The sequence below is a fragment of the Piliocolobus tephrosceles genome, chromosome 19 (assembly GCF_002776525.5).
Source record: "Piliocolobus tephrosceles isolate RC106 chromosome 19, ASM277652v3, whole genome shotgun sequence".
Classification (NCBI taxonomy): Eukaryota; Metazoa; Chordata; class Mammalia; order Primates; family Cercopithecidae; genus Piliocolobus; species Piliocolobus tephrosceles.
In genome coordinates, this window is record NC_045452.1 from 49,626,286 (window position 1) to 49,646,634 (window position 20,349).

General features: G+C 40.0%; 1 protein-coding gene across 7 annotated transcripts in view; it reads left to right on the top strand.

Annotated features, from left to right (window-relative positions):
* Positions 1-20,349, top strand: part of GRIK1 (glutamate ionotropic receptor kainate type subunit 1) — a 416,917-nt gene that overhangs the window by 303,705 nt on the left and 92,863 nt on the right. For all 7 annotated transcript variants that reach the window (XM_023190268.3, XM_023190264.3, XM_023190267.3 and 4 more), the window contains 2 exons: positions 2,668-2,841; positions 10,874-11,017. In XM_023190268.3, the coding sequence (XP_023046036.1) occupies positions 2,668-2,841; positions 10,874-11,017 (318 nt within the window). The remainder of the gene's footprint in view (positions 1-2,667; positions 2,842-10,873; positions 11,018-20,349) is intronic.

The following is a 20,349-nucleotide window of genomic DNA, read 5'->3' on the forward strand; positions in this document are numbered from 1 at the left end:
AAGCTAGTGAGTAGGGGAATTCAAAGAATTTAGAATAAGGATCCGAAGTAGTAAATTCTATTTCTAACTCAACTATCTTTGAGAGTGCAGAGGACACCACGAAATGAATGCTTTGGGATAGTTGTCAAAATCATTACTGCTACTGAGCATAGGGTGGAAGTGGGTACAGGGTAGAAATTCCTGAACTAAGGTTTGCATCGTCTTCCCATCTGCCTCTTCCTGCTTCTTGATCATGTCATCTTTGAGAACAGCTGAGGGAAAACTTGGGAACTGCAAAGTGTCTTACTCTGCTCACAAGTATGGTTCTTCCCATCACCAAGAACACCTGAGGGTTACTCAAGGTGACATGGCCATCTGCCTCGGAACTTTCCACCCCATCCAGGTGGACACACCCTGGAAGAGCTGGTGTGGGAGAAATTTGAGAAGGAATATCAACAATGGAATCTAACAAGGCTAGGAGACCATAGAGGATGAATAAGAGTGCGCTTTTATTCCTCTTCACCCCTAATACTCATTCTGCATGCACAAGGGGATATAGCAAATTGGATTTTGGACTTCTGATATTCTTTGTTGCATGGAAACCCTAAATTGTAGGACAACCTAATTTTGCACATGTTTAACGTGCTTTATTTTAGCATGTTAAATCTATGTAATATTGATTCTCTGAGGGGGTTCATGTGTATTCTCGAAGTTTCCGTCTTACCTCCTGAGACTGGAGTTAACTGTCTTTCTATCCACTGAGTGTACTAATGGACTCATTTTTTCCTGGGTCTTCTTCTTTAACTTTGCTTCTTTCATCCTTTTCCTCTGATTTTATCTGCATTCTGTCCTGGTTGGCTTTTATGTTCTTACCATTCTTGCCCACGAGTATTAATGAAAGTTAAAGAAAAAAAAGTTACTTAGTGTTAAGAAAAAAAATATATAATGCTTTAAAAGGCAGTATTGTACACCTTTCTGATGTTGATCTAGGAGCACAGAGCTGTGCTTTTATAGTTCTACTGCCTCACCCAAATATATCTTGGGAAAGAGAGAGTTCATCAAAAGAATAAATTTGTATGCATCTTCCGCAAATGCAAATCGCAAAGTGGTTCTGAATCTGCTGCTCTTCAGTACCTGTAATCATCATGAATAATGTCCTGTCTTGCACTGCACTTTCAGAAACCGGTTACATTGTTAAGAAACTTTTATGGAAGTATTTTTCCTGTTAAATGTTATTTTGAAAGTTGCGTTTCTTCTGAAATGATAATGATATATTTTTTAATCTAGTCTTTTCATATAAGAAAAAAGTTGAAATTATTACATAAGCCTGTCTTAAATGTGAATCAATTTAGAAACTTCTGGTTTGCACCCAGCCTCGTCTGTAATAGAAAAACTGTAATAGAAAACACTAGGATGAGTTCAACTTTTTTTTCCTGAAACATTATCTGAAAGGGAATGGGTTCCCTTATTAAGATGTTCTTGCATCCATGCAGCCTTGTGCTCTAACACATCCTCTGAAGAGAATCCTTTGGTTCCTATTCTGAGCCTATGTTCAGTGAACATTCTTCATGCCCTCATTGTGTGAGAGATGAGTTCTTTTCAACAAGCCAGGAGGTGATTTTTTTCTGCCAGGAGTGATTTTCCTGCCAAATGCATATGCAGTTTTCAAATTTCACCTTTGTGGCAAGACCTGGAACAGCCTGTGGTGCAAGATTTGATGGAGAAGAGTGGGTACTGCCAGTGGTTTATTCTTGTCCTGGTCACATCACCACTCAGAACCTCAGTTTTTTCATCTGTAAAATAAAAGCATGGAACCAAATGGGAATAAGTACTTTTTCCAATACCCCAAAGGCTATAAACTGGGAACAGAATTCTTAGCTTTTTAGAATGTCACAGCCTGTGACCAAGGATGTACTAATTATCAACAGCCAAATTCCTCCTCTTGACTTATCCAAACTCTAACGGTACGGCAAAAATGAAACAGATGAAAATGAAAACTGATGACTGCCCTAGAAGTTTTAGGGCAGCATGTGAATGGAAAACAATGGGAAAGATGTTCTTTTATTGAAATAGTGTGGTATGGCTGCCCTTTTGTTTTAATCTATAGCAGCTCCCCTTTATCCAATGGGTACATGTTCTAAGACCTCCAATAAGACCTCCAATAGATGCCTGAAATCTAGTATGGTGCCAAACCCCATATAGATTATGTTTTTCTTATATATGCATACTTAGGATAAAGCTTAATTTATAAATTAGGCACAATACTCTTGCAGACTGGGACCTTATATAGTGTAAGGGTGACTTACCAAAGTACTTCCATACCACAATAGCTGACCTCGTAACTGAGACAGCTATGAAGGGACTGATGAGCAGGTGGCATCTGTAGTATGGAGACTCTGGACAAAGGAATAATTCATGTCCCAGGCAGGACAGCATGGGACAACTCAAGATTTCCTCAAGCTACTCAGAATGGTGTGCAATTTTAAAATTACGAATTGCCTATTTCTGAAGTTTTCCACTTAACATGTTCCAAATGTGGTTGACCGCAGGTAACTGAAACCATGAACCACAAAACCACAGATAAGATGTATCACTGTATTAGTTGCTGCTACAAGCATTAATTTTCTTTTGCATAAAAACATGGAAATGCTAATTCTTTTCCACTTTATCCTTTTTGATACTATGCAGGACTTATTTGCTTTGGATCTGGAGCTCTATAGGTACAGCGGCGTAAACATGACCGGGTTTCGGCTGCTTAACATTGACAACCCTCACGTGTCATCCATCATTGAGAAGTGGTCCATGGAGAGACTGCAGGCCCCACCCAGGCCCGAGACTGGCCTTTTGGATGGCATGATGACAGTAAGTCATTTGCAAATAAAATCACTCGCGAGAATATTTGAATTCCTTCGGGGTTAAGATCACACGTGTCTTTAAAATGTTCAAGAAAAGTGTTACAGTGGGTGCCTTGACTTGCAGGAGAGAAGAAAGAGTTTGCTTTTTAGGTAATTTGAAAGGCTGTGACTGGCTACTAGCAAAAACTGCTATTTTTAGCTTTCTGGATGTACTTGCCCCAGATAAAAAACTTGACAAGAGTAGCCACCATTATCAGCCAAACCAGTGCAAGGACAAGTTGAAGAGCATTTTATTGTAGGAATGTGGCCTTGGGGAAGGTGGCTGGTTGGGGAAGAGGAGGAACAACATACCTGTGAGTTTTGCAGAACCGGTTTGTGTTCCTCACTTCTGCCACATTTCAGTAAGCAGAGCCAATGTGGAAAAATGCCAGATCTACAAACAGTTGGTGTATTCAGCTCTTCCTGTCCTGGATGTGTATAGGCTCACCTCTGCAGAACTGACAGTGTTTAACACCAGCCATATGTCGCTCTTGAAGCAGATGCCAGATCTGCCTCCTGACAAGGCAGAGATACTCTGCTGAACAGATAAATTGCGAACTGCCTCATCAGAGAGCTTTTCCCTAACATCATTTGTCTCTTGTCAGATGTACCTACCTTCACTTTATTTCTCTAATGAAGCTCCCTGGGTGCTGAAGAAAATAGCAGGAAATAATTTTTTAAAAAATGCTTCCTATGTGGGAGCCATCTAAGGGGGAAGATATTGTGGAATGCAGGCAGGTAATAGCATTTTAAATTGGCATAGGATTTTATTATCCATTCCTATCATCGGGAGACGCACTCTCGCTTCTAAGATGCAATTTACCCATCATCTCACAGAGAACTTGGATTTTTTTCCCCCTTTTCCTTATGAAGAACAAATGAAAATGAAGAAATAAATGAATTAATGAAGTGGCTCTGGATGATTCCATGTTCAGGCTCCCTAACTGTTTTTCAAACCTGAAATAACTTTTGAAATATTCAACGTGAACTGAGAGATAATGATGGAAAGCATCTTGGTACAAATGAGCCCTGGGATGATTTGAAACATTTCTCTGAATAGGAGCAAGTAGAGAATATCCAGGGCGATACTAGACTTCTGAAAGGGAGAGGGAACACCAGAGACAGAGGGAGAAGCATGCTAATAGATCGGTTTTTCTCTTATTCCTCTTGGGTTTGTAATTTCAGTGAGTGCAAATATGGTTGAAAATCCTCTGCCCACTCTTCCAATGAAGTTTCCATCACAGGATGAGCTCTCAAATCATTTTTATCTGTGTTGGGGATACACCACTAAAAGAGTTACAGTTTGAATCTATGTTAACACAGATTGTGAACTTAGGCCAAGCATTAAATATTCATCACAAGTATGGCTTAATTTACAAAGAAAAAAAGTCTGTGGGTTCAATTATATGAGCTGACAAAACAGTTCGTTCATATTGACTGAGATGAGGAAGATTGTTGAATGAAGGAGACAGACCTATGCAATTCATGTGGAATCAGGCCAAGCATGAGGTGATGCTGCCACCCCAGAGCTGCGGCCGGTGTCCTGGGCTAACAGTGATCCCATGGGCAGGAAGTGTGACAAGGTTGAGTCCCAATGGATGGAAGAGGCCCTGGTCTGCCTGAAGATTTTTACTGTCATCCCAACTAAGAGAGGGGTTTCTAGGCTGTGTTCTTACACTTATTATTATAATAAACTATAAAAAGGAAAGTGGGGATTTACCAGAGCTCACTGAGGTGCTATAAAAGTGGGTAGAGTAACTATTCAATATATCAGGTAGTGTCGATACTAATTTTTTAAAAAGTGATAGGATGCAAGCACCAGTAGGAGCTGTATCCAACAGTCATGCAGATAATAACTTTGAAATTATGTGAAGGATAATACTTACTTTTTTTATCCAAAGAGTCTGCTTTGCACTTGACTCTTTTCTTTCTGTTTCTGCTGGATGTGGCTACTTTGGGAATGTGGAAACTGTGTCATGGGAGGTGAAGGACATTGAAGGGCATGAAAGGACAGCCATTTGACCAATAGCTAAGCCAAGAGAGCAAACTTACGACCCCAAGTCCAGGCCCAATGCTAACAAATCTTTGCTGTCAAGTTGTCTCTATTTAAACTCTTTCTTCTCTACCTTAAAGATAAAAAGTCCTTTGGTTTCAATTTCATTGGGTCCAAATAGCAGACCCTGCCCTTCATTCATTCTTGCATGTCAAGCACTTGTTGCCCCCGTGCCTAGAAGCATACAGTAGCCCCCTCCCTGGCTTTTCTCTCTTTCCTCTTACCTGTTTTTGTTTTCTTCATAGCCCTTATGACCTGACTTGTTATATTTTGATTTATTTGTTTAGTACCTTCCCCTACAAGAAGAGACACTTCATAAAGGCATCTTTTATGAAAAAGAGGCTTTGTGCTTTTGTGCTCTGCTTTCTCCCCAGCACTAGAAAAGGCCCAGCGCAAAGTACATCTTCAATAAATGTGTATTTAATAAAGAAATTAATGCGCTAAATAAATAAGAATTAAGCTTCTACTAAAACTGAAGATGTTAAATGAAAAATATTTAGGCAGCCCTGAAATAGTTCCATAAAAGTACAGAGTTCCTATAAATAAGATATATGTAAATGTGCATGATTAGTAAAATAGAGATTACTTTAAAATAATCGTGTTTTTTTTTTTAAATTAGTCACAGACTGGCCACCCTTAATGTTTAAATAATGCCATTACTATAATAGAATTGCATTCTCTGAAATCATATGCTTCATTCCACTATTCTTCAAGGTGAATTTCCCTGTAACTGTTTATAGTCATATTTTTGTGTGTGGTGCATACATATATGGATGAATACAGAAATTAGAAAAAAGCATAGGAAAAATGCACGTATTTTGATTTCCCATTCAATTATCTATTTTTCTCTCTAATATTTTAACTGTTAAGCATTTCTTAGAATTTCATACACTAAAAAGTCGTCAAATAATATGATTTTATCAAAACACTCAAATCTGAAAATAGAGATGTCAGTCATGCCCATATCCAAAACATCTTGACACCAGATTTAAGAACAATAGAATTAATTAAAGAAAAAAATTAGTTTAAAAATTAGGTTAAAATTAAGTTAAGAAAATTGTTACTGAGTCAACCAAGTTCAAAAACTGTAACACTCATTATTAAAAAATATCTTGAGAAAAAAAAGAAAGAGTGTTTTATCAACTGAAGTGTTAATTGACAAAATTAACAGAAGTTTGGAGTGAATTTTATAAAATCTACTCTGTTCTCTTTTATAACCTTTAAATTTTTTCTTAGCAATTGGGCTGATTCAACCTTTCAGCTTTTGGATAGACTGGGATAATACAGAATGGTTCATTCTCAAATGGATTCTTCTCAGTGGACCAAAATTGTGTGTAAGTCAACACTGCACAGGAGTCAGGGGAACAACCAAACATTGATCTGACATCTGCCTTGCCAGTTCTTCACATCCACTCACAACATAAAGTTAAGTCAGTAGCCTTATCCTGCTCTCTTGCCTGTAAACATTTCCCTTAATCATGACCCATAGGGAAGATGTCCTAGAGTTCCCACCTTGTACATCCACTGCTACTCCAGCAATGAAAGAAAATAGGTAGCTGGATTCAGTACAAAAAGCAAAATCTTCCCAGATAATGAAAGCCTAGGGTTAAGTCCTGGTTATGTCTCCTAACTAAGTGACCAGAGCAAGTTATTTAACGTCTCTCAGTTCTCTGCTCATCTGTAAATCTGTACAATAACGCCTTACAGTGTCACCCTACAGATTAAATTAGATCACATATGTGAAGCCTCTAGTACACAGAATGAATTTACTTGATACCTGATGTTTTGCCTATTTGTAGTCAATAAAAGAACAAGAAGCTGGGAACGGTGGCTCACGTCTGTAATCCCAACACTTTGGGAGGCCAAGCAGGCTGGATCACGAGGTCAGGAGTTCAAGACCAGCCTGGCCAACATGGCGAAACCTTGTCTCTACTAAAAATACAAAAATTAGCTGGGTGTGGTGATGGGTGCCTGTAATCCCAGCTACTTGGGAGGCTGAGGCAGGAGAATCGCTTGAACCAGGGAGGCAGAGGTTGTAGTGAGCCAAGATTGTGCCGTTGCACCCCAGCCTGGGCAGTAAGATCAAGACTCCATCTCAAAAAAAAAAAAACAAAAAAAAAACAAGAGATATTCTGAAATATCATGGCAGAATCTGCATGTTTCCAAGAAACACATTCTTTAGCTTGCACATATAGCCCAAGATGGACCCTTATCTGGGACCTGTGTGACCTTGTATGATCAGCCCATTTGATCTCTGAATATTAGGTCTCTCTTCAGCACCCCAATCTCCTCCTGCTTTTTCCAACAACAATTATGTGCCACGCAGACAGCTAAGTATGAGGACTTTCTAAGGCCACGTAGTATTGTTAGTCCTCATCTCTAAGATGAGGTGGCATCTTACTGGCTTATGTTGGGAGTCCTCAAGACCATCTTCAGATTTGATGATTTGCTAGCAGGACTCACAGAACTCAGAAAAGCTGTTGTACTCACAATGATAGATTTATAGCAAAAGAAGACAGGGTAAAATCAGCGAAGGAAAAAGTGACAGAGTCCACACAGAAAAAGCACGAACTTCCAAGTATCCTCTCCCAACAGAGTTGCATGAACAGCACTGAATCCTCAGCAATGATCTGTGACAACAAGTAGAAAGTATTGCCAGCCATGGAAACTCACCCAAGCCTTGGGGTCCAGGTTTTTTATTGGGATGATCGGTCACAAAGGCATGGAGCTCCCATATAGCTGGCCTTAGTTACTTAGTATTCAGCCTTTCTGGAGATGAAATTGATACAGCATGGCCCAGAGCCCTAGGCCAGCAAAAACAGGCATTCATTATAAATCATATTTTTAAAATAAACTATCTGACATTACCCAGGACCTCAAGAATACAATGACGCTCTTATTGGGGTATTCCAAGGAGCTGAAGGTTATCTCTCAAGAGCCAGTCAAGGGGCCGGTCCTCTCTTTGGAATGTGCAAGGTCTGAGTACCCTAAGCCCAGTGAGTTAATCCTTTCCTGCAAATTGTAATAACCAAAACATTGTGTACTAGGGAGAAGTATGATTTCAATGTGCTTATTTCATGGTTCAGATTGTGGTAAAAAGATTTTCTTAGGGTCACTGAGCAATGTGATTTCATCCAGGCTTTAGATATATATAAAATGTGAACATAAACACATTTGGAAGAGGAAAATTTGAAACATAAACCAGTTTCTATTACGTTACCTATTACCTAAAATGATGACAGTCATTCAGTAAGCAGGCCTCAAGCACAAAACTGAAAGAGGGAGAAAAATCAGTGGTAGTACATTAGTGCTATAATATAGTTAATGTAAACATTTTCTCCATCTAAGAAAACATTGTATTTCAAGGAGTAGCATATTTGTTAGAATAAATAGTTTTCTTCTTTGGGTTGAAAGGCACAGATTAGACCTATAATTTTGAATCATTTTATTGCCCTTCCCAATATGGAGCCCGCCTTGAGAAAGAATATCCATCTTTTCTAAACTAAGTTTATGGAAAAATCAGATTATTAGAATTCCAGTCCTTATACTTCTCTATCAAATTGGTCATTCAGTGAATTAATGAATACAGCTACAAATTTTCAAAAAAGTATATCCTATTGATAAAAAAAAGTCCAAGTCACCATAGCATGTGGCTATGGTCGTGAGCTGAAATCTGAGTTTGCATCCCAAATTAGAATTCTCACTCCTTCCCTTAATGGCTACAAAATTTTAGGCAAGTTATTCTACCTCTACAAGCCTCAATTACCCCATCTGCATACCTATTTCAAAAGTTTAATTTCAGTAATTAAAAAAGATGACTTATGTAAAATGCTTATAGTGCCTGGCACATAGTAAATTATCAGTGAATATTAACCTTTATTGAACTATTATTGTGACTATTAAATCATCAGACCAATAACTTGGTTTAGAGGCAGCACAGCTTTATGGTTAAGGGCATATACTCTAGCACCAACTTCATGGGTTTGAATACTGCCTGTCCCCCCATGAGTTTGGAGGTCCCATTTAATATCTTTATTTCTTTATCTATAAAAGAATAAAGGTTATAGTGAAAATTTAATGTTTGCAAGGGATTTAGAACAGCACGTGACATAAGTGCTCGATAAATTTCAGCTATTGTTATTGATTGCATTTCAAAAAGTCTCAATCTGCCAGTAGCTTACTCTCCTCCAATTAAACAGAATTAGTACAGCAAAGTGGTAAATATCGTAGGTGCTAGAATCACGCATGTGCAGGCTCAAACCCTGGCCATGAAACTGATTACAGAGTAGCCTTATACTGGTCAATTTCCATGAGCCTTAGTTTTCTCATCTACAAAGTGGATTGTGTAAGTCTTGGACTGAAATGATCAAAACATTTTTAAGCTTTAGAAATTACTGCCACCACCAATCTAATGTCTGTATGTCAATTACATAAGTATGAATGAAATGTTTTTTCTTAAAATTACATCTTAAAGCCTTGCAATTATACAGTTCTCACAAAAATAAATTTCATGTTAAGGGATTAAGTAATATTAATTTCTTCAGTGAACATGTGTAAACAACTTTCCATGTCAGGAACCATGTTAGCCACCAAAGCTAACTTAAACTTGAGCAGTTTCTGCCTTCAGAAAACCAATATTCTTATTAAGAAATGGACATAAAGACCCCTGACCATGAATAGATGGAAAATACAATGACAAAGATTGTACAGAATAATAAGGATTCAAAGTAGTGGCATTCCGTGACCTCAAAGACTGATAAAATTGTGAGATACAGTAACCCTGTCCCCGCTTTCCACCTCCACCAAGACATGAGCAATCACATAGTATATGTTGAATGAATCAACCAATTTTGGAAAACCATATGATAATTTTCATTCCATGACCTAGATTCTAGGTTTAACTCTGAAAATGATTAGCTATGTATATAATCCCTATTACTCTCCAGAAATAATAAGCAGAAGTAATGACATCTCTGGGATTTCTATGATTGTGTGTGTGTTGTGTGTGCCCCTCCACAAATATCCTACCTCGAAGTGAGTTTTCTCACATAATAAATAGCTTTATCTCTTCTGCTTATTTTGAAGACTTGTTGAGAATTTCAAATGAGCTAATGTATTTGAAGTTGCAATGAAACCCGCAAGTGAAATGCAAGGGTATTATAAGATTTTATCCCTAAAGGAAACCACTGGGAAGTATATTTTATAAAATGCTGTAAGTATTATGTAAAATTTTGCATGTGAGAGGAATTTCATGAGGAAGGGAAGAACGAGATGCCCAGTCCCCTAAAAGGAATGACTGACTGGTTTCAATCTGTCTCAAGAAAGCACATGCTGGCAAGAGGAGGCATGTTCTGAGCCAGCTGCACGTGTCTGCTCTTCAGAGGGTCTCCCAAAACTTGCTGTTGAGTTTCATTCCATGACTATGACCTTCTTAACTCTGGTAAATGAAAGTGACCGACACCAGTATCCTTATCTGGAAATCACCTGTTAGTGATTGCAGCAGTTTCTTTCTACCAAATATAAACCAGTAAGTAGATAGATAAATAGTTATCGACAAATACTGAGAAAAAAATCTGATATTGCAACTTTGAGCTTTAGTAGCTTCTAGCTCAAGTAGTTGATCTTAACACCGTGCTTAACATAGAGGACACTTTGCAAAATATTTGTTCCTTGAATCAAGTCTTTTGTGGCTGATCTGGGGTGCTTTACTTTGTTTTTTTTAAAGAACTTGAAACAAAGCAGAGTTATGACTTCAATTTACTCCGAAGTGTGAGGAATTATTTTTTGAGACAAATAGCTGTTGGAGAGGGAAAACTACCTAGCTGAACAATAAATGGCCTTTGAGATCAGATAGATAAGAGCTGTGGAAGCAGAGAGAGTGATTATGCAGGTAAAGGAAGGTAAGCAAAGGTGGAATTGAAGATGTGGTGTGTGTTTTCCTCCACAGACTGAAGCAGCTCTGATGTATGATGCTGTGTACATGGTGGCCATTGCCTCGCACCGGGCATCCCAGCTGACTGTCAGCTCCCTACAGTGCCATCGACATAAGCCATGGCGCCTTGGACCCAGATTTATGAACCTGATCAAAGAGGCAAGTGATGCTCCCTCACAGCCCAGGGGCCCTTCAGCTGAGCACTGTTGGGCTTGCCCATTTGGTATGGTCCTCCCCACATGGTTCTGTTGGCAGGATGCCCATAAGAGAGAAGAAGCCATCATCAACCAGTCTGCCCAGATTTCAGTGTTAAAAGTTTGTCCAGAAGGACTATCAGGAATTTCCCATTGTGATGCTGCCAAGTTCAGTGACGCTGCAAGATACCCATTGCTTCCTCTCCTTCATGCCAGCCATGGCCGTAGCTCCTGCTGGCTCTCCACATATGTCCATAAGAGCATATGGGTGTTTCTTCCATGGTCCACTGAGTCAAGGGGAGGGTTGATCCACTACTGAAGGGTACCAGAGAGAGTTCCAGTATTATCAGTCCACAATCCCAGTGGCCTCCTAAAGCTCAGGTTGTACAGGACTGAGTGGAAGGACCTCTTTATCTTAACTATACGGTGACTGTTTTGTCATTTGTCAGCTAACCGGAAAAGTATATTCCCATTCAAAACCTACCCAGCACATTAAAAGATTTTCGAGAGTACAGGATATTTGCAGGGATAGGTATCTTCACTGATGTCCTGGGATCCTGGACTGTCCTCCACCTTTTCTTTTCGCTGAGGCAGTTTGACTCCTCTTCACAAGGTCCTTTTCTAAGCCCTGGGACTCCTTATTGATATGTACCCTGCATGACTGGCCACTCCACCACACACCTCAGGGTGTGTCTGGACTTGATGATAAGAAATAAGGCTCTTTGACTGGGCGCGGTGGCTCACGCCTGTAATCCCAGCACTTTGGGAGGTCGAGGTGGGCAGATCATGAGGTCAGGAGATTGAGACCATCCTGGCTGACACGGTGAAGCCCCGTCTCTACTAAACACACACACACACACACACACACAAAAATGAGCCGGGTGTGGTGGCGGGCACCTGTGGTCCCAGCTACTCGGGAGGCTGAGGCAGGAGAATATCGTGAACCAGGGAGGTGGAGGTTGCAGTGAGCTGAGATCTCGCCACTGCACTCCAGCCTGGGAGACAGAGCAAGACTTGTCTCAAAAAAAAAAAAAAAAGAAAGAAAGAAAAGAAAAGAAAAAAGAAATAAGGCTCTTTGGAGTAGCTAGGCCTGAGTATGCACAATGCTCCAATATGCTATTCTAATATTTCTCTATGGGATACAGACATGTACTTCTCAAGTGAAGAGTATTTTTTTTCCTTTCTGTACTGGAGAAGGATGAAAACATAGTGGAAGGAAGAGGGAGGGCACGTGAAAATGCCCCGCTAAAAGCAAGGAAAGACACCTGCTTTGGACTCCTGTCTCTGCTGGTCTCTTCCATGCCTGCACACCCTCTCTCAGGCTGTTCAACATAACTAAAGGCTGACTGATCCATGAGGGTGAGGACCAAGCAGGCGGGATACATAAGGATTAAGTACCTAGGCTCCAAATCTAGGTTGTTTGCAAGCCCAGGATGAGGGTGCAATTTAAGTAAACATTCATTCTCGGGTGAGAATTCTATATTTGCACAAGATTAAGAGGGAATTATCCCTTAAATTTTGTACCCTGAGCACTTGTCTTACCTTACCCTAGTCCTGGCAGTGACTGCTTGGGTTTAAATCTTAGCTGCACTAACACTGATGAGCAATATAAACTGGGCAAGTCTATTGGTCCGTTTTCATGCTGCTGATAAAGACATACCTGAGACTGGGTAATTTATAAAGAAAAAGAGGTTTAATGGACTCACAGTTCCACATGACTGAGGAGGCCTCACAATCATGGCGGAAAGTGAAAGGCATGTCTATGTGGTGGCAGGCAAAGGAAAACTTGTGCGGGGAAAACCCCATTTATAAAGCCATCAGATTTCACGAGACTTATTAACTGTCACGAGAACAGCATGGGAAGACTCGCCCCCATGATTCAATTACCTCCCACTGGGTCCCTCCCAAAACACAAGGGAACTGTGGGAGCTACAATTCAAGATGAGATTTGGGTGGGGACACAGCCAAACCATATCAGCAAGTTACTTACACTTCTTGTCTCTCAGTTTTCTTATCTGTAAAATGGGAACAGTATCATCTACCTCACAGCATGACTATAAGGAAAAAGAATAAGGCAAATGCTTGTGAAGAACAGTTCAGAAACCTAGTAAGCATCTGAAATCCTAACTATTCTCTTGCCATTGGAAGGCACCACTAAGAACAGCCTCATTCAGTTTACTGAAGATGATGCCAGGAATTTTAAACTGGCAACAACGACAAAGAAATCACAAATAGGCATGAAACAAAATACCTTTTCTGACAGCTACATAACTCTGACACACTATGCCTCATAGGAAAACATCACACGACCTCCTTTTCCCTGCAGCGATCATGGTTGTGTCCTGAATCGCCATCCTGATTACCTTGATCTTTAACAAGAAAACAGCTGGTTTTCTTTTATCTCCTAGAAGTTCAAGGAGAGGCAGAAGTGACATGAAAGCTTGGGATCAAACACTCAAGAGCCCCCAAGGCACCTTATCACTTGTACTTAAGTTGCATAAGAAGGTGAAATTACCAAGTCACATTTAGGCATGTTTAAAGAAATAATGAGCTCCAAGATGAGGGACCACACTGAAAATAAGAAGGTATTTTATATTCATTCACTCCAAAGAAGCAAATCCCTCATTTTTAATCTCCACAGTTAGGGGTAACAGGAAGGGACGGGGGAATGAATCAGAAACCATTGTCAACATTGCACTCATCCTCTTTTGTCTCCTGAGTCAGGATGTCATACGCTACCTTTGGCAGGGTGTAGGTACCTGCAGAGAAGATGGAATGGGAGTAACCAGAAGCAATGCCTCCGCCTGTCGGAGGACTGGCACTGAGGGAATTCTGAGACAACCTAAACTAAAACATGCAAAAAAGAAAATGCATGTGTTTCTTCAGATGAGTGCATAACTAAACAAAATTTTGCAAGTATCAGGTTTCATTAGGAAACATGAAATAAGGAACTTGGTTCCCAAATTTCCCCTGCTTCTTTTTTTTTTTTTTTTTTTTTTTTTTTTTTGTAATTCTCACTTTGTAAAGAAGTTCCAAAACTAGAGCCAGAAAAAAAAAAAAAAAAAATGAAAAGAAGCAAGCCAGCAGATTGAATTTATGGGGTGAAGATCAAATTCATCACAGGAGGTAAACTTCCTGAGCAGAGGTTGTTGCATGTGCGGTAATTTCTGATAACTCCACACACTGTTGGGAATCAGTGAGCTTTTCAGACACATCTTTCCAGCTCACTACCTTTCAGTGTTTGAGACTGACTAGATAAAGGGGAAGAGTTAAAGAACATTTGAAACATGATAGAGTATGTTATTGTGTTAGCTCTCTGAGCATTTGCTAAATAAATGCATACTAGGAGATCATACATTCCCACTCAACAAGCATTACTGAAACTCCACTACATAAGTAATATTACTTGGCATCTTAAGGGATAACATCCTTAAAAAGTAGAAGAGGTGGTTTCTGCCACCTAGTAATGTAAATTCTACATGGCAGAGGATTGACATGTTTCATTAAAGCTTTTTCTTATACCTCAGGATAAAACACACACTCTTCAGCAGGATATACAGGTGTCTGATGATCTCGTTCCTGATCCCTCTGCCAGCTCTCTCATCTCCTGCCCCATCTGCAGCATCTGCTGAACCTACTGTGGCTCCCTTGAATATGCCATATGCTCCTACCAAATTATTTTGCCTGTGATTGCAATGCCATGCTCTTCTAGGTCATGCTTTATGTCTTGACTCAAGCACTAGCTCATATCTGCAGGGCCCTGACTCACAGATGTAGGCTCTGTACCTTCATTACAACTGTGGGCATGCTATTGTGTTTGTTTCCATGTCTGTCTCCAAGCTATGTGTTTTCAGTCTCAATTCCCTAGCTCTTGCACAATGCTGGGCATAGAATGAGCACCCAATAAATACATGCCAAACAAGTGAATGATTGATGAATGAATGAATGAATGAATGAGCAAAGGAACCGAAGAACACACACTTACAATCTATAAGCATGTGCAGTGCTTTAGGATACACTCTGTTCATAAAAATCATATCCAGAAACAATTCAATAAGACAGAGTCAGGGGCTGGACTAGATCTGTCCACCAGGGTCGTAGGTTTTGATAGGAGAGTGAGGCAGGGTTTTAGGGAAAGACCAACCTATTTAACTCTGGCACTGGGAACATAGATTCTGAGATTTCATCACACTTTGCCATCAGTGTGAACTTAGTCAAGTCATTTAGCTTGTTTCTCACTCCTTCCTCCTACAACATGGGGAATAAAATGCCCACATCACATGTTTGCAGGGATTACATATTTTGCATGTACAGCCTAGCAAAATATTTGTCATGTAGTGGTTGCTTAATGAAGGATAGCTACCATCAAATGAAAGGTTCTGTTAAAAAATGAAAAACATTTTTCCATTTTCAAGAAAAGGAAGTATATTGGAATAAGATTGCAGTTAGATTAACACCTTTTCTTGAAATGAATTTACAGAAAAGAATGTACATGTATAATTAAGTTCACCGTATCCTCCTTTAAACTAGTTTTACCTGCTTGTTTTCTCATAAATGAGTTACATAAACCTTTGACAAATTTATGTGTTTTTAATATTCTAATATCACAAAGTAGCCTTTTGTTTCTGTACTGCACTTTAGAGGTAATTGTTATTTTTCCACCTCTTTGTACAACTGATATGGTTTGGCTTTGGGTCCCCACTCAAATCTCATCTCGAATTGTAATCCTCACGTGTGGAGCCGTGGACCCGTAAATCCCCAAGTGTTGAAGGAGGGCAGTGATTGGATCATGGGGCGGCTTCCCCCAAGCTGTTCTTGTGAAAGTGGCTGAGTTCTCAAGAGATCTGACGGTTTTATAAGGGGCTCTTCCCCTTTTGCTTTCTCCTCTCTCTCCTGCTGCCCTGTAAGACATACCTACTTCCCCTTCCGCCATGATTCTAAGTTTCCTGAGGCCTCCCCAGCCATGCAGAACTGTGAGTCAACTAAACCTCTTTCCTCTATTAAAAAAAAGTGTCTACCATGTAAGGTAGTGGTCAGGGGAAATGAGGCAACACCTAGGAAACATTAAGTATATTGCCAAACATATAAGCACTGCGTGTTTGCTATTACTGTTATTCGTGTCATCATTATTATTATTGGAATCTAGGATAAAGCAGCAGTTGTTTGCAAAATGGAAGACAGTATCTAGTGGTGGAAAACCTGAAGTTCCATGGAGACAGGCATGCAGCATGCAGTAGGCCAACTTCAACAAAGCCAGGGAACGAGGACTTTCAATCATAGATGAACACATTGAACACACATGATTGTTCAAGAAAGGTGAAAAGACATCAGGCAAAAATTAACCAGGCTGAGTGTCTTAGTTCATTTGGGCTGCTGTGACAAAATACCATAAACCAGGTGTCAAATAACAGCAGAAACTTACTGGTCATAGTTCTGCAGACTGGGAAGTTCACTATCAAGGTGCTAGCAGAATCCGTTGTCTGGTGAAGGCTGGCTTCCCAGTTCATAGACAGCTGTCTTTCACTTTGTCCTCACATGGTGAAAGGGGCAAGGAATCTCTCAAGGGCCTCTTTTATAAGGGCACTAATGCCATCCATTCACCTCTCAAAGGCCCCACCTCCTATTACCATTGTCTTGAGGGTTAGAAGTTCAGCATATGAATTTTGGGGGTAAACAAGCATTTGAACTACAGCAGGAGCTACCAGGATACCATAGCAAATTGCTTCTCAGGTCAGTCTGGGAAACGGTAGCTGAATGTAGGAGCTGAGGAAGCCAAGAATTACGCTGTGTCCAGATTAGGTTCCAGCTGGATATAGGGCAATCAGTGGAGCAGCTGTGGTAGCAGCAAGCACGGAAGCATCTGGAAAGAAGGTTTCTAATCAGGGGTGCTGGGAAGAGCAGAGTACAGAACCAGGAATCACAGATCTTAGGTTACGTCAGCTGTTCTTAATTATTTTCTGGGTCACATGCTTCTAGTAAAACCGACTTAAACGTAGATCCATTGTCCCCCAAAATGCAAACACATTTGTCTATAATCTCAGGGGACTTAAAGACACCCTGGCTTCCCTAAAACCCATATTCAAGTTGCCTGAATTGAGTTTTAGAGTAGAATTTGGTTGAAAAGGCATTGCAGTATAGTGAGTGGCAAATGTGTAAAGGAAGCATAAGGAATCCTGTTGGGCCCAGATGGAGTGATCCTATGTGGAAGCAGTGAAAAATATGTTTAAGTAAATGTGGAAAGACAATTGGAAATTGTCTGCTAAAGTTCAAATTTGATTGATAATTGATAGAAAGCCACTGTTTTTGAGGCAGAGACAAAATGAAGTTTCAGATCGTTTATCTTGGTAGCTATGTATAGGTATGATTGAAACAGGTAAACTAAAAAAGATTAATGAGGAAGGAATTGCAGACATCTTGGTTTAGAAGTGATCACCATTCATAAAGAGCTGAAAGGGAAAGGGATTTGTTCAAGAGAAACATGCAAGTGTTTCTTTGAGTACAACCCTAACTTTTCTCTTAAATTTAAATTCATCCAGTCACCTCCCTGCTGGAAATTTCCACTTGGTGGTTCTGCTGCCACCTCCATATCAACAAATTCTCCATCAGGATATATTATTTTTTGACTGTTAAATCTATTATTGTTAAAACAGCTCCACTGTCAGTTAATGACAATGCAACTGATATATCAAACAAACACAACTAGTGAAACAGCAAAGTCAATTCTATTTTTAATCTTCTCTCCTACTTAAAATTATTCAGTAGAATAATCTGGGCAAATCTCATGACTTTTTTTTTGTTGACTTAAGGTAATGACAGTCCTAGAGCTTCCTTAGGGTGAAGCACAGCCTCAACTTCATGATTAGAATATCTAGTCTAAGATATTAATCAAAAATCCAAGTTGATTTAACATCAAATACCTCCCCTCTCTGAGCTTGATCCTTCTAGAAGACTGGTGGCACGATGGAGGGGGGATGAATACTTTCTCCTCTTTCTCCTTTCCCTGCTTACTTCCTCCCAACTCCCTTGGCTGTTGTGCCTTCTACTAGGCTCAAAAATAAATAGGACAGATCTCGCTGGGCTGGGCTGCTCTGTGCTTTCTGGGCTTAGCAGACAGTATAAGATGGTGTCCCTGGTAGGCCTGGGAGATTTCTGAAGCTAATTCTTTTTCTTGAAGCATTTCCTTTTGACTCTATGAGTTCCTGTTTGACCATCTCTTCTGAAGTTTATTTGACTCACTGGGTGATGGATTCCCGTTTCAGTGGAAGCTTGCACTGTTTCCTCAGCTTCTTGACACCCAGCAGTACACCTCATGCTCTCTCCGCTGAAGCCTCCTGATCCCTTTAGACAGTTCCACTGGCTATCTAAACCCAGGACATTCCCACAAAGTCTGCTGGATTTAAATCTGGCACACAGGAAACACTCGTTTATTCCTTCCTTGGAAATTCTGGGGTTGTCTCTAATCCCAATGCAAGCAACTTCTCCCTGTCAGCCAGAAAAGCAATTGGTCAACTCTGGTCAGCACTCTTTTGTCACTTGGGAGTCACATCACAGTCTGTAGTCCACTTTGCCTTTCTCACGTTTAGATCAGCCATTGGTCTTCTGCGTCTTCAGCTGCAGTGAACCTATTCCAGACTTCTCTTGGGTGACTCCCGGAAGCTCTATTAACCAGGAGTGGTGTTAGAAAGTGGCATCCCAAAGACATGACTAGGCAGTGTGGACACACAGAGAGACAATAGCTGTCCCCAGAGAAATCTCTTCAGCAATCACCTGTACCACTCTCATGACCTCTTTTATATATGCTTGATTTCGTAGTTGGACCCACAAGATCTAGAACCATCTCTGGAGAACATTTCCTTTATACTTATGTATTGGGAACACTGAGGGGTGTCTGTCTCCCACTCTGGTATCCTGATATCCATTTTACTAGTACCTGAGTGGAAACATTACAGTAATATGGAGCCTGCCACTCAAATCATAGCTCTACAGGTTACCTAAGACCTCATCCCCTCAGTACACTCATCTGATTAACTAAGTCCTGTCAACTGACTGAGATATTTTTTCTCAACCTCTTTGCCCACTGCCCTCATCATTTTTCACCTGGACTATTGAAATAGCCTCTAACTAGGCTCTGTATCTTTAATCTCAGCCCTTTTGTAACTACTGTCCACATATAAACAAAGCGTTATACATAAATGCACAGCAGGTATTCTACCCTTTACGAACACAAACTTGCTCATAGCTCCCTGTGTCCACATCCAGTTCCATACAGAGTGGAGACAGCGGCTTTTTATTTTCCTGACTAAACCTGCCTAATAACACCCTTTCTGTCATATAACTTTCAGCCTTCCTGCAAAGCCCTACCTCCCATTTTTCACTAGACCAACTCTTATTCAGAATTTCTTGTCTCTAGCAAGCCTTTCCTGAACCTTTGCTGGAGGGTGCGTCCTCCTTTCAACTCCATAGCTCTGGCATATCTTTATGTTAGCACTTAACATGCTTCACTCGGGCACTGTAAGATCTTTCCGTGGGACAGAAAGTCAATTTATCTTTGTGTCCTCAGAGCACTGTGCCTGTACATGGCAGGCATTTAAAAGATGCTTATTGAACTGAAGCCAGAAAGTTAAATTCTAGCAAATTCTTAATAAATTTTGCTAAACTAATACTCAATTTTAAACTATATAAATAGTTTCTAATTATCTGCTCCAAAATAAATTTACTCCATAAGAATGAAAAATTATTTCTAAATGTCAACGCTTATGGGATGTCACTGAGAGATATATGAAATATGGGCAGTTTTCTGCCACTGCTTTGCTACAAAAAATGTAATTTACTGGTTCTATTTTGATGAAGTGGAGATTATACATTTGACTATATAATCCTAATATTTGAATTCAGCTTTTAAAAATCAAAGAGTAAAAGATAAAATTATTCATTAGGCACCTATATGTGCTTAATATTTGTTTTTATTTTTACTTAGTAGGTCACTATGGAGTGGGGGTTTTGTTTAGTTGGTTGGTTGGTTGGTTGGCTGGTTTTGTATGGGATCTGGGTAAAAATTTACAGTATTGAAAATAAAAAAAAGTCCCTGGAGAAACGTAAGCTCTGACATATTTTTATCCTACTGTGTCTTCGCTGAGTAACACTTCCCATTATTGCATGCCATTTGATCTTCATTGCCAGGACAAGCTGTTTCTTAGTTTAATTAGATGACTTTGGATCTGGCAGCAACCTCAGTCACATTTCTACTCTTTAGAAAAACCTCTATTTCTCATTTTGCACCTCTTGAAAGTTACCTGC